This window comes from Seriola lalandi, unplaced genomic scaffold (assembly GCF_002814215.2).
Source record: "Seriola lalandi dorsalis isolate HSWRI2012SDOR001 ecotype SW California unplaced genomic scaffold, Sedor1 jcf7180002054361, whole genome shotgun sequence".
Classification (NCBI taxonomy): Eukaryota; Metazoa; Chordata; class Actinopteri; order Carangiformes; family Carangidae; genus Seriola; species Seriola lalandi.
The window spans coordinates 402,088-415,775 of NW_019524914.1; the positions used below are offsets into that span (position 1 = coordinate 402,088).

The following is a 13,688-nucleotide window of genomic DNA, read 5'->3' on the forward strand; positions in this document are numbered from 1 at the left end:
AAACAGCAGAAGGACAGGAATATACAGACTGTGTTTGATCGATATCTTCTTCAGTCTTGTTTTATCTTTGTTTCACCTGTGAGGGTGAGAAAAATCACACCTTTTTTAGTACAAGCAGTGCGATGACCATCTCCAGCCTGTGCAGAGAGCTACGCAGCCAGGTCAAGTGTAAACACCTGTGTGGGAGAACAGGGTCTTCAAATGTGGATAAAGACACACACACATACAGTACATTATATTTTTGGATGTATTTTGTTGTTTTATTCCTTTTCTTTAAACTCCAGGGGATATCTGACTAAATGTAGAGGACTTAATGTCAAGTTGAGTTACTTCCAGTGTAGCTTCACTCTGACAGCACAAGTGTTTTGTTTTAGCTTAAGGATCAGCAGTAAATGTCAGACGCTCAGCATCAAACGATGGATGCACCGATGTTCAACAGTCAGAACAAAAGAAATCCATCGCTGAACAGGCCCAGGGACCAGTTTCTTACACACACGTACACGCACACGCACACACACACAGCAAACAGACCAGAATGCAATGAGACAATTTGGCGTCTCAGTAAAGGGTAGGACTTTTAATCCTTGAGTTCTCCAGTTGCTCTAACCTCCTAATTCCTACTGAGTTAACATCTGTTCACATCTGTAAAGGTTGTTCAAAGGCGATCTGGGGTACACAAAAAATAATAAACAGATGAGGTAGGTTGAAGGAAGGAGGGATGTAAGAAACAAGAACACGTGTATTGAGACGTATTGAACATATTGAAATGATGATATTTACTGTGACAGCGTGACGTGAGTTTTGGATGTTCACTGAAACATCTGAACCACCGGAGATGGTTCAGGAAACTGAGCTTTTAGGCTACATGGTGTTTATCTCAACGGTCTGAGCCACAGAGCAGAGTCCGTTCCCTTCCTCCTGTAAGATCAGCAGCTCCCCTACCGTCTGCTGCCCGTGGACCACGATGCACTGCTCTGCGCCCTCTGATATCACGACCTCCACCAGCTCCTGCCCCGTCCCTGCGGGCAGCGAGTTTTCCGAGGCGAGGAGCAGAGGGTTGGAGCTCGGCGTGGACAGGTTGTCTGTGTGGACGTAGACGACGGCGTGTTGGACGTTACTTGAAGCCTCTCCATCTCCTCCTCCTGAGGTTTCATCCTCTTGAATCTGCCTCACCTCCTTTTCCTCCACTTTCCCTCGTCCCCTTCTCCGCTTCACTTCACCAGCCTCCTTCTCTCCTGCCCCGTGAGGGAGGGAGTTCTTTTTGGGTCTGCCTCTGATTGGTTTCGGGTGACTGGAGCTTAAAGCCGCTAACTCCTGCACAGCGTCTTTCTTGCTGCTGTTCGTCTCCTCCCCGTGTCCTCCTTCCACCTCCTCCAGAGTTCCTCCCTCTGTCCTGTGCTGAGCTTGGTGCCTCAGCAGACTTTGTCTCACAGTATATGAAGCGCCGCAGTGGCAGCTGTACGGCTTCTCCATCAGGTGAGACGACTTTATGTGTCTCCTCAACTTGGTCGCCAACGTGTAGCCTGAAGGAAGAGAAAAACAAAAAAACAGAAATCACTGAGCAGCCCCTTCAGCGACAGGCGACAGTGAAGGAGAGATGCTGCAGGTCTCTCCTCCCGGCTGCTGTCAGACTGTACATCAAACACGCCACTCGGTAAACACACACACCAAAAACTGACAAACTCACCATGTGCAATAATTAACATACACCAACTGTGCAATAACACTTATCTGATGCTGTTTTTGCTATAGTTAAATACCTGATTTGTAGATACTATATTGTTATTATTTATTGTAGTGTCCACTTCGCTGCTCTAACACTGCAAATTTCCCCACTGTGGGACTAATAAAGGAATATCTTATCTTATCTTAAGACCACGAGCCAACAGTTCCTCCCCCTGAGTCGAACTCGCAGCTTATACACATAAAACAGATACATTGGTTTTTCTGGGCCTTCTTGTGAGGTGTGAACTGCCTATAGCTACGGCAAATAACCGAAGTCCAGGAATATCTAAGTCCATTCCCGTGATTATATTTTACAAAAAAATTATAAAATAAAATGCCCGTAAGCCAGCCATAAATATAAAATGTCATTTGTACCTGTCAAAAAAACAGTTTAACTTCATCAATTATGAAACCAGTGAACTCAGCACACACTTTTTTTGCCGTCTTATGCTTCATAAAAAGTAAATGTGAACAACCTTGTAATCAGCAGCTTGTGCTTTCCAATCATGTATGCGGGACAGAACATCTGCAGCCCGCTAAGTGAGATAAATAAGGTTGGTTGGAGGGGAATTGGCCAGAGTGTGCTTCATGCCCCTAACTGGCTTTTTCATTGACTCATTTTTCACTGTTTTGTTTCAGCTGCGGTTTGTTTTCCTCAGTCTGAAACTCGCTTCTAATTCTTTAACAAAAAGCAGATTGTCACATTTTAGCCAAGAAATAACATAAAAATTTCTGGAAGCATGTTGTAAACAGCGTATTATGACTTTATTGTCTTATTTTAATAAGAATGTAGATTGTCTATTTTTATAGTCTCATTCTGCGAACAGAAGATGAAATGTGGCTCCAAACTGAGATGAAATGGCAAAAATCCTCATAGAGTTAGTTAGCCAAGAGGGATTAGAGGACTTGTCCCCAGTCTCCCTTGACTTTTTTGCACAGTTGTATTAGACTTTTAAATCAAGATCTCATGTTTTAACCTTTTCCGCAGACAGGGCACCGATGTGGCCTCTCTCCAGTGTGCAGTCTCTCGTGGGATTTCAGGCTGTGCGGGTCCCTCAGGGATTTTCCACAGTAGCTGCAGAGAAAACCTCCTCCGGTGTGGGACAACATGTGCCGACGGAGCTCCGGCTTCTGGGAGAAACTCTGGTTGCACTCGGAGCAGGGATATGGCTTCTCTCCACTGTGAATTCTCAAATGGCACTCAAGGTTTCCTGAGAGAGACAGACAGTTAGACAGACACATATTGTGGACGGAGGAGGCTGTGGTGGCAGAGGGAGCTGGTGCTGAGTGCATCTGCATCTGTCCAATAATGTTTGAAGATTAGCTCCTCACACAAGATTGATGCTGTCACGTTGACAGATGAAAATGTAAATGGAAGGAATTGATCACAGCTGGAGACGTCCTCTGGTTGTTACAAAAAAAACACTGTGTAATCTTCTCTTGTTGAAAAGAATCGGGTCAAGTTAAAGGGATAGTTCGGTTTATTGGACTGATTTATTGCAGGACTGTAGCTGGGTGTTCCTAATAAACTGTCAACTTTATAGCTACCACAGATGTGATTCTTCCAGGACTGACGAGAGCAGTATAATAACAGTACAAGCGGCCTAGTCTGACATCAAACTGAAGAAGGCAGGCACAGTAAACAATAACAACAACACAACAACAGTAACAACAGGTTTCAGTTGTTAACTTTGTATCAACATGTCTTCAACATGTTCATGTCCTGAAATGTTACTGATACAGCTGAAGTCATAGCAACGCTCCACACACAACGTGGACGTTAGCTTGTTTAGGCTAACGTACCGACAGCTCATAGCGTGAGCTGCGTTCTCTCAACATTAGCAGCTACAATAATAAATAATATTAATATAATCATTTAAAATAAAATACTGATTTTTTAACAAATATTTTCACACCATGGGTCTGTCACCGTGTTAGTTTGAACTGCTGCACACTGAGGATATGGAAGTGTGTGTGTGCATGCATTCACATGTGCATGTGTGTTTGCACACTGTGAGCAGCAGCCATTGTTGTTTTCTGTTTTCTGAAACTTGTGGAAGTACAATGGTATCGGTATCGACGACCGACATTCTGGTTGCGAGATTACTTTGTTTACTCATTTCAGTCAGGTCTGTTCGACCTGCTGGCCTTTATCAAGATCTGCTGGCTAGGAAACATCTGGCCACAGCGGCATTTTCAAACTGAGCACAACTGACAGCCGGTTGCAGCTCCAGGATCAGACCTGGGCCTCAGACATTACCTTTCTGACTGAAGCACTTCCCACAGTACTGACAGATGTGAGGTTTCTCCCCTGTGTGGAGCTTCATGTGGTTCCTGAGAGAGCCGAAGTTAGCCAGCAGCTTGGGGCAGAGTGTGCACTGCACCTGGGAGAGAAATCCAGAATCAAATGCAACGTGTCCTTTTTACAATCTTTTTAAATACTTAAAGTCCAAACTGCTGTTTGGGGAGAAACAAGACGACGAGCGTGCAAATTTATGTTACCTGACGTCAAAGATTTTAAAACTTGGTTGAGTTGTGCAGAGATGGAAACTTTCAGTTTAAAAGTGAAATAGCTGAAGGGCAAGTGAAGCAGCAGCAGCAGTTTAAACATATTCCTCCTTGCTGACTGCTCATTTCAGGACAAATACTGTCCCATGATGATTTGCCAACTGCTCCCCTTATTAAAATAGGGAGGAAGAATTTGAAAATGTCACCACAGATGAGTGACCAGCACTTAACTGTGCGTCCCTACCTTCGGAGGCTGTGTGTAGATCATTCTGCTGCAGTGAAGGAGGCGGTGGATGCGTAGGGAGGGGCGGCGTGCAAACGCCTTTCCACATTGCTCACAGGTGTACGGCTTTTCTCCGGTATGCAGCACCATGTGCTCCTTCAGGTCCCGCTTCAGTCCGTAGGTCTTCTCACAGTGAGGACAGGAGAACGGACGCTCCCCACGGTGACTCATCTACAAATGAGACCATAATTATTTCAAATAACACTTATTATTACTAACACTAGTGTTATTACTCATTAGGACGGGTAAATTGCTGCTCCGCATGATGACTCAGCTGCTGGTCATTGAGGGAGCAGTAAGGGGTAAAGAAAAATTCCCCGTACCCCCACACACTGTCTAAAAAAAGCAACTGGTGACGTATTTTGAATTTCTAAACCCTTTCATTTGTCACGTTTTTCCTGTGGAAAGCTGAGCAGAGACACAGATTGTGATAGCACAAAAAGCTCCAGCTAAAAAACACCCACAGTAAAAACCAGCTCTTGCGATCAGTCCATCAAAGACAAAGAGGAAAGGATTCTTGTGGAGTCGCTATTTTGCACCATCGTTGAAAAATACAGGGAGAATTCATCTGGAAAAAAGATCTATGGTGAAAAAGAAAAAGGAAAAAAGAAAGAATATTATCTGATCATTTTAGTCTGTTCCAGCTAAATCTGTGTTGGTGTAAATGTAATAAGAAATGTCAAATGAAAAATGTCTGTGGTATTTTAGAAAAAGAGTCTCCACGTCTCTTAGTTTGTCCATCAGGGAGTAAAAGAACCACATGAGCCAGTGTTAAAGCAAACTACAACCAAAACTCGGATCATTTCAGGAGGAAAAAACTTTATATTAGACAATAAAATGTGTAAAATGATCTATTGACTACTTCTACTATTTTTATTATAGTTGGGTATCGTTTATTATACAGTTCTGTCTTTTTTATAGGCAAATTTTTTTGTATGCGAGTTATGCATGCTATTTCTCTTAACTTACAAATTACAAATATATTTTGTCTTAACTGTTTTTATAGTTGTTATAAAACAATATTATAGATAATTTAATGTCTAATGATGTTTAGCTCTGAAAAAAAAAAGCATTTCTGTAAAATGTCATAAATAACCAAATTACTTCATCCTTATTGAAAATGTTTTATTATGGTCACGTAAAAAACATGAATATCAATATCATTATCAATATCAATATCTGCCTCTGAAAACCAATATGATCTGGACTTCGCCTACCTGGTGGGCCCTGAAGCTCTCTGCAGAGGTGTAGTTTTTCCCACACTCCTGGCAGTTGAAGGGTTTCTCCTCTGAGTGACTGAACTGGTGTTTCTTTAAGTGGCCGAGCTGGTAGAACTTTTTACCGCAGCTGGAACATCTGTACCGCCTCTCTCTGATCTCGGGGTGCCACGCCGGAGCTGCCGCGACAGCCTCAGCATCGGCGTGTAACTGTATCTTCATGGAAACCTCCTTTTCTGGGACGGGCGTGGCGCCCTCAGCGCAGCTCCGGCTCTGTCCCTCCGTCTGTGTAGGTGGGTCGGGGCGGGCGGGGGGTCGCTTCAACCGGCTGGTCACACAGTGAACACGACGTGGTTTCGCAGCCAGACGGGAGCTGCAGCGGACAGTGGGGGGTGCAGAGAGGCCTCGGGAGTCAGACTGACTGTCTGGAGAGTTACAGTGTGACTGTCTGTCCCCAGCAGACGGGACTCTACCTGAGCTGTCTGTGTGTTCACCTGCTGCCGTGATGTCGTTGACGGCGTCAGCTCTGTCTGTTTGACTATCGGTGCCACTCTCCCGCCGTCCATCACTGTCCGGGATTCTCTGGACTCTCCTCTTCCCCCTGTGTCTGGTTGGGTGACTCCTCTTGATGCACCTGTGGGGGTTTCTGCACTCTTCCCCCTCCTCTTCCTCCTGTGTTCTCTCCTTTTGTTTGTCATCCGTCTCTTCCTTTTCTTGGCTTTCTTTGTGTTCAACCTTGTTATCTGTCCAATCAAAAGAAAAAGAAAAAGAAATTTAAGCAGTCGATAAATTAATCTCCAACAAATGTAATAATTAACTAATCACTGAAGTCATGTACGTGATGTAGAAGCAGCCAAATATTCATTAATTATAAAAGTAAAAACACTGATTATGCAGAACAGCCTCTGCCGTTGGTAAATTATCATATATTACACTGTATTTTTATGCCCATAAAGTATTTTTGGGTTTTTATCCTCAAAGTAACTAGTGACTACATATAGCTGTTAAATAAATGCACTAGAGTAACACACACTATCTTAATCATGCATTGAATATTTACCTCAACACACTTACCTTAACACTAGTTAAGTATAAAGAAGCATAAAACACAACAAGTACAACTGACAACTTTTAAGTTGTACACGTGTTTCTGCTTTCATTATTTTGTATTCAGTTTAAAGCTTTTTTTATCTTCTTGTAATTTTTTTCTTGCCTATGTTACATTTTTCTTTTCTCCACATGAACGTAATTAATATTTGCTTTCACAAAAATGTAACATCCCTGCAGGGATCAATTGCTTTTTATATTATTAGCTTTCATTTAGGATTCATAATTGTTTTGGAGATGCTACCATGATTTATATGATCAATTTGTTTAATAAGACATCCCCAGTCTGGTGCTGCTGGTATTTTCAGCATGAGGTTTCCTCCTTAGTGTTGCATCAATCACAGCAGATAAATGCTTCTCGAATCAGAAATTATAGCGGATTAGCGGAGCTGGAGGGCATATTATTCTTCTGTAACACACTTGCTTTAATGATTTTCTTTTCTTGCTTGGTGTTTTCATTTAATTAATGTACTTTGCGTTCACCAAAAACGATTAATCCTCTAATTATTCATCTCCGGCTTTCATCCTCAGTTCGAGTGTATTTCAGCTGATGAGAGGTTTTTCCTCACAAAGCTCTCGACTGAAACTCAGTGATGTCACTGATTTTAAATAATCTTGACATGTAAATTCTCTTGTCACTGAGCTAATTCTCAAAGTCGATTCTCACTCACCCGCCAGGACCTCTGTGTTTACATCCAGCACATTTCATTAAACTAGAGCTGAGACTGTGCTCATCATCCAGTCTTTCATGTGTTCAGCTGTCTCATGACACTGGAGGATTTTCTGGGGTCGAAACTGAGTCCAGTGGATTTAAATGTCCCTCTAGCTCCTCCAGGTGGACAGAACCCAGTCTGTTTACATTATTCAGGTCCATATAATCCGGTTTGGTACATTGCTAATGTTATTACTGACTAAACTAATGCTGGAAAACTGTTAATAATTCCTTTATAACTCAGTTATCATCGACTGGGGACACTTCACACGTTCATCCTCGTCTATTTGGCTTTAATAAGCAGCAATTATCAGAATACAACTGTTTTAACTGATGAGGCTCTTTTCTCTACGGATAAATGGCTGTGTTGTGATCTAAAAATGTTCATTGTGTTATTTTTATTTGAATTTTGTAATCTCTATTCTTTGTTATTTAAGTTGTATTGTAAATTCTTTTTGGACTATACATTCATGAATTGTTTTAATTATGTTTTTTATGTACTTTCAGGACTCTCTGGAAAATTAGATTTCTATCTCAATGGGATTCACCTGAATAAATAAAGATAAAATAAATAAATGAATAAAATATAAACATAAATGGTTTATAACGTACTTAAATGTAGTTGTAAACAGATATATGTGTTTTTATGTGTATTTAACACAGTTGTAATAAAATAAAATCTGGCTTCATTGAAGGTAAATTTGTTGATAAACTTTTTTTTATCCGCTATTTCCTGTTAGAAATTTAAAATGTTGTGTATTTTATTGTTGTTTTAATGACTAATATATCATCTGTCCAAGGGGCAATGGTTAAAAATCTGTCTTTTGACTATCACTGGCACATTTAAAGTGATGTTGATTAATGTGCATTGTCCTTGAAAAAAGAAAAGAAAAAAAGAAAAATGAAATTTCCTTACATCTGCGTAAAACCTCATTATAGTGTCTTATAAACCCGTTATTGAATGTTTGTAAACTGCTCATAAATTCTTAAAAAGTAGACTTAAAGTAAAGTCTTGCACATAAATACAAATCATGCATTACCGCAGATTTAGGATATATATATATATATATATATATATCTATGCACCCACCTGTCTGTCTGAAACTAAAATCTGTAACTAAAATCATCGCTGTGTGATCATGTCTGACGTTACCTGTGTCTTGTGCCGTGGAGTTGCTCTGTTTGTCAGGTTTGTTTGTCGTCTCAGTTTTTCCAACAGTTTCATCATACAACAGCAGCTCTGTTCCCGGCTGGACGTCCTCACACACACGCAGACACACATCCACACACTCGCCCACACACACCTCTACACACGCACACTGCACTGCCGCGTTCTGCTGGGCTCTGCTTCGCACCTGGCAGGCAAAGCTGGGGGGAGAAAAAGCACAAATCCATGCAAACGGAAAGATGATATATTGAATCAAAATGAGCTATTTTTGGCACTTTGTATTGCATTGGATGGGCTCTGACATGAAGAGACAACAGTTTCAGAGGTGTCATCCCTGTGGGTGTTTATGCAGCTGTATGTATGAAACACAGCCAGAGATTACAAAGACTCAGGACATAAAAGACCAAGCGTTCAAAGAGATTCGCCACTCTCTTACGCTCTGTATGTTGCACGCTCTCTATGACGCATGTTAATGCACCTGCATTAACATGCGTCTTCAGTGATCCGATCGCAAGTGGTCAGCTTTAAGTACGTCACTTCACATCTGGCTTTTAAAATCGAGTCACCACTTGTGATCGGATCTCACTTCCCTGCTTCATATGTGTTGTTGTTTACTACAAGAACGTGGCCACATGTGGCCCAGACCACCCTCGAATGTGGTCTCAGTGATCGGACCAGAAATGCGTCACCAATGCGTCTGTAGTGCGTTCGAGTCTGTACTTACAGCTGTCCACTTAATACTAGGTCTGAACAGGGTCTTAGAAACTTGTTGTAAATAGCTTGTTACAACCTGATGAACATCACCTGTTCCTGAGTCGCTGTGTGTTGGTCAGATTTGATCACTAGCACAATCAACACCCCCAAACTGAATGTATAAGGCAACGTGTTCAGCTGCATCTGTGCAAAACTCTCATTCACAAAAATGCTCCCAGAGTGAAAAGAAGAAATTCTTAATAATGCCTCATACATGCTTCTTCTGTTCATACAAGTGGTCAAATATCTCTGAAGAATCAGATAAAGAAGCATTTAGTTTGGTCTGAGGCAGTGGGTCAACTTACTTAATCCAGACAGCTTTTTCCAGAAGAGCCTCCTTATTTGCTGCGATCTCTATCAGTACCTTCAAAACACAGCACAGAAGTTTACATTAAAACACTTATTTTATTACTGACTAAATAATCAGATGTTCATTATCCATCTGGTTCAAGTATTTTCTACCCGAACACAGTATGGAACTTTTATATTCATGTCCGTAAAGATGATTACGGACTCAGACACACTTAAAATAAAAATGAATTGATGGCTGGGTCGCGCTTTGTATGTGGATTACTTTCAGTGCCTTTGTAAATGATCAGTGGTACATCTTTTTATCCGCGAAGCTGCTCTGACTCTTTCTCCTGATGTTTTCTTCTGTAGAACGCTTAGTGGAAATTAAAAGGACTGATTCATTATCTTCCCACAGGGTCTGCACTTAATTAAGTTGAAAGGCACGAGTTCTGTCTGCAAGCGAGACGAAATGGCTTCAAACAAAAGAGGTTGCTGCTGGTGAATGTAAAAGTCATGATGAGGAATCTTAAGGCTGAATCAGCACTGAGACGTGTTCGCATCAGTCAGTCAGACAGGGTGGGCTCAGGTCTAGGACTTACTTCTGGTGGGTTGACACTTGACTGTTACTGTATGAATAATGAATTATTGAAATACTTCTGTCTTCTTTGCTGAGGCATTTTGAATCTTCATGGGACGACTAACAGCATTAAACTAAATAGGCGTTAATACGAGACATTCTACGGTGTAATTTGAATTTCTATTTTTATGAAGAAAGCCAGTGCTGTACGGCAGCAGCCATGATTCAGGCACAAACACTGGATAATTATAGGTTCCTGTACAACTGGATTTTAGTCATAAATCCAGCTCCCTGAAAGGTGACAAGCACGGGTACCCATGAGGAAGAAAACCAATAGTTAAGTTAAGCATGTCGTTAAAAACTCCATGGCACTAAAACAAAAGTTCATGCACTTAATGGCTCATCTGCGTCACAGAAAACAAAGAGGTGTTTGAGTTACGTTTACAGGACACACGTGGGCGGCTGCATAACTCAAGCTCTGATGTGAACATTGAGGCGATATGAATGAAACAGCAACGAAGGAGGTAAAATGGATTAATCTTGACAGGAAGTTGGTGCTGGTTCTAGCCATGCTAGTCACATATGAAATATCTCAACACCGCTGTTCAACAATGACAATGAATTAAATTTGGTTCACACATTCATGTAATTACGTTGAACCTAAAACCTAATAAAGGTTCTTCTAATATACCAGAAACTGCTTCTTAGTTCCCTGCACAGCTTAACATTAACAAAACAAAGCAATGCAGTTATAGGCTAAATCATATACAAGGACTAAATAGACTAAATAAAGAGTAAAACTAAAAACATAAAGATAAAGACAAACCTGTAGTTATGTGCTGAATATAATATACTATGATATTTACACCTGTGTTTTTTCTCTAAGGTCTAATGTTTTCTATATTGTGTTCCACACTCTTCAACCATACTGTGTTAATTTGTGAATGAAAAATGCTCTGTCCGCTTCCGTTTACCTTTTCTGCTTCGGTGTTTTTGGTCTGACCTGTTTTGGACTCTGTCGTGAGTTCACCCTCTCGACTGTGAGTCATCAGGTCGGTGTGATAACTCCAGGTCCATTCTGTGTCCCCCTCCCTCCCCAGCAGGGATCCAGCCTCCAGTGAGCGGCCAACCCACCACAGCCCCAGCCTGCCCTCACAGAGATGTGAAGGCCCTACGGCGAAGCCACGGGGAAGCAACGAGGAGAGAAATGAGGCCAGAGCAGACGGGACGGGAGGAGGAAGACAGGCCATCAACCTGTACAGAGAAACAAGGAAGAAATAAAACCAAACATGCTCAAGTTACTTTTAGCTATTATGATGCACATAGTTTCCACAAACTACCAGAAGGTCTGAGTTTCACGTAAACACTTTCTATTTTACATTATCACATTGCTTAATGGCAAAAAAAAAAGCTATTTACTGGAAACTAAAGGTTGTTTTTTTTCACATGATGGCAGGTTGATAAGGAAAAACCCTCTGAATAAACAAGTGCATACAAAATGAAGTGCCACCTGTCATAAATATGAGATTTGGTTTTGTTTTGCCGTTTTATTCTAATAAAAGTAGTCGGATCTTTTACTTAAGTAGCAATGTATAATATAGTAATTTGTTTTAAATAAAAAAGTCCTGCAACCAACATTTTACTTAGGTAAAAGTACAAAAGTATTGGCATCTAAATAAATTTAAAGTGCTAAAAGTAAAAGTTCTCATCATGCAGAAAGTATATTATATCATTTGATTATAACGTAATGTTATATGGTAGTAACAGTAGCAATATTTAATGTTGCACGTAGTAAAAGCGGGAAATAATTGTAATGTTTATCATCATCTTTAATCCGCTGTCTGACTCCACTAACGCAGGGCAAATGCATTTCTGGCCAACAACAGTCAACACAGCCGAGCAGGTGTGCTAGCTTAAAGATGTTTGTGTAGTTTTCGTTCAATTAAAGGACATTAGCATTTATTGATATCTTCCCCTTAGAATGATTAATTAATAACAAATTTAAGACCTATTTTTTTTTTATATATATATTTTTTTCAAAGCAAACGGTACCAGCAGATTCACCAACTGAAACTGTTTGTTAGCACTGGTTAGCTAAGTGCTTTAGTTAGCAGCTGTCTGTGACCCGACGAACGATTTTATCAATCACTGTGATAGCTGAAGTAACCGTGTACATACTTAGGACGTGATCGGTGTCTTGAACTGATTATTTATTAGCACACAATGGTATTTTCTCCGCTATCAACTCTGGGAAAGCCTTCGTTATCCAGCAAGAAAAAAAATCACCAAGGGAAGTCCTCCTCGTCTATGGTCCGACCGGGAAAAGAGTTGTGGTGTACTTGGTTCCGCAAACATTCAGTTTTATTACCATTAACTGCTAAAAATCCAAATTTGGACCAAAGTGAAAGATTGGCAAACTCAAGAAAATAAAAAAATTATCATGCATCTTTACATTACATTACGTTATGAATATATTCGATTGTTGTTCATTTCTCATGTTAATTATTCCTGGAGATTGAAAGGTTTCATACAAATAAAATGAAATATGATTATATATGTTCTTGCAGGATAACATGCCACTGAAAAACGATTAGGATTTTATTTTTTATTTATTTTAAACTCACAGTTTCTACATGCCTCAATTACTGTTTAATTTTCCACTTTTTATGAAATAAATAGTAAAAGTGCAGTAACATTTGAAATTTAAGCTCAATTTTGTCTGTTTGCTGCAGGGGTTTTTATTTACCTCTTTCCACTTCAAATATCAAAAGAATATGTAATATGCCCAGTAAGTTGTTCCAAGTGGCATAGCAACTGTCTCCAAGGAGACCATCCTTTGTCGTGATTGGTTGGTGTCCAGCCAATACAAAACAATTAAGTGTGGAAAAACTGAGGGCGTCTGAATACTGTCTGAAGGTACTGAATGACATACTCAACAACATTTATAAGTGTTTTGTTATTTAGAGGCAGTTTGTTTTTTCACTCTTTTTAGATTCTTAATAATCCACCAGCCTTCCTCTGTACATCTGTAGGCTACATGTGATTACAATGTGTGATTACATGTGTAAGACATGTATCGTGTGCGTGTTGAGGTTCAAACCTCAAGCAGCAAAAATGTTGACTCTGGTGGCTAACACACAGTTCAGGTTAGTGTTTTTTTCCGCTGTTATCTGACATGGTCATAGTTTGCTCACAGCGAGAACTTAGCAATGGTTACAAACATTTTCTGTTTTCTACTAATTGACAAGTGCAAAATATCCCCAGAGCAGAGAGAAACGATTCATCCAGAGAGCCGGGGCGGGGAGGTGAGCCAGTGTGTGTGATGGGTGGGGTACAGAGGATCCTTA

At 40.6% G+C, this 13,688-nt stretch overlaps 1 protein-coding gene across 1 annotated transcript; it reads right to left on the reverse strand.

The window, feature by feature from the left end:
• Positions 1-799: 799 nt before the first annotated feature.
• znf408 (zinc finger protein 408) lies at positions 800-12,641 on the reverse strand. The gene is made up of 9 exons (XM_023408443.2): positions 12,520-12,641; positions 11,316-11,595; positions 9,779-9,837; positions 8,706-8,920; positions 5,734-6,476; positions 4,478-4,687; positions 3,986-4,109; positions 2,703-2,936; positions 800-1,523 (listed from the first exon to the last, which is right to left on the reverse strand). Exons 2-9 carry the CDS (start codon positions 11,589-11,591, stop codon positions 862-864), a joined length of 2,523 nt encoding a protein of 840 aa, XP_023264211.1. The 5' UTR covers positions 11,592-11,595; positions 12,520-12,641; the 3' UTR covers positions 800-861.
• Between the last annotated feature and the right edge of the window lie 1,047 nt (positions 12,642-13,688).

Bases quoted from the DNA above. Each gene is read 5' to 3' on its own strand.
- znf408 (XM_023408443.2), bottom strand. From the start codon at position 11,591: ATGGCCTGTCTTCCTCCTCCCGTCCCGTCTGCTCTGGCCTCATTTCTC. The intron at 4,110-4,477 runs GTAGGGACGCAC...TTTCTCTCCCAG, and splicing joins TCTACACACAGCCTCCGAAG to GTGCAGTGCACACTCTGCCC. The intron at 2,937-3,985 runs GTAATGTCTGAG...TGTCTCTCTCAG, and splicing joins GAAGTGCTTCAGTCAGAAAG to GAAACCTTGAGTGCCATTTG.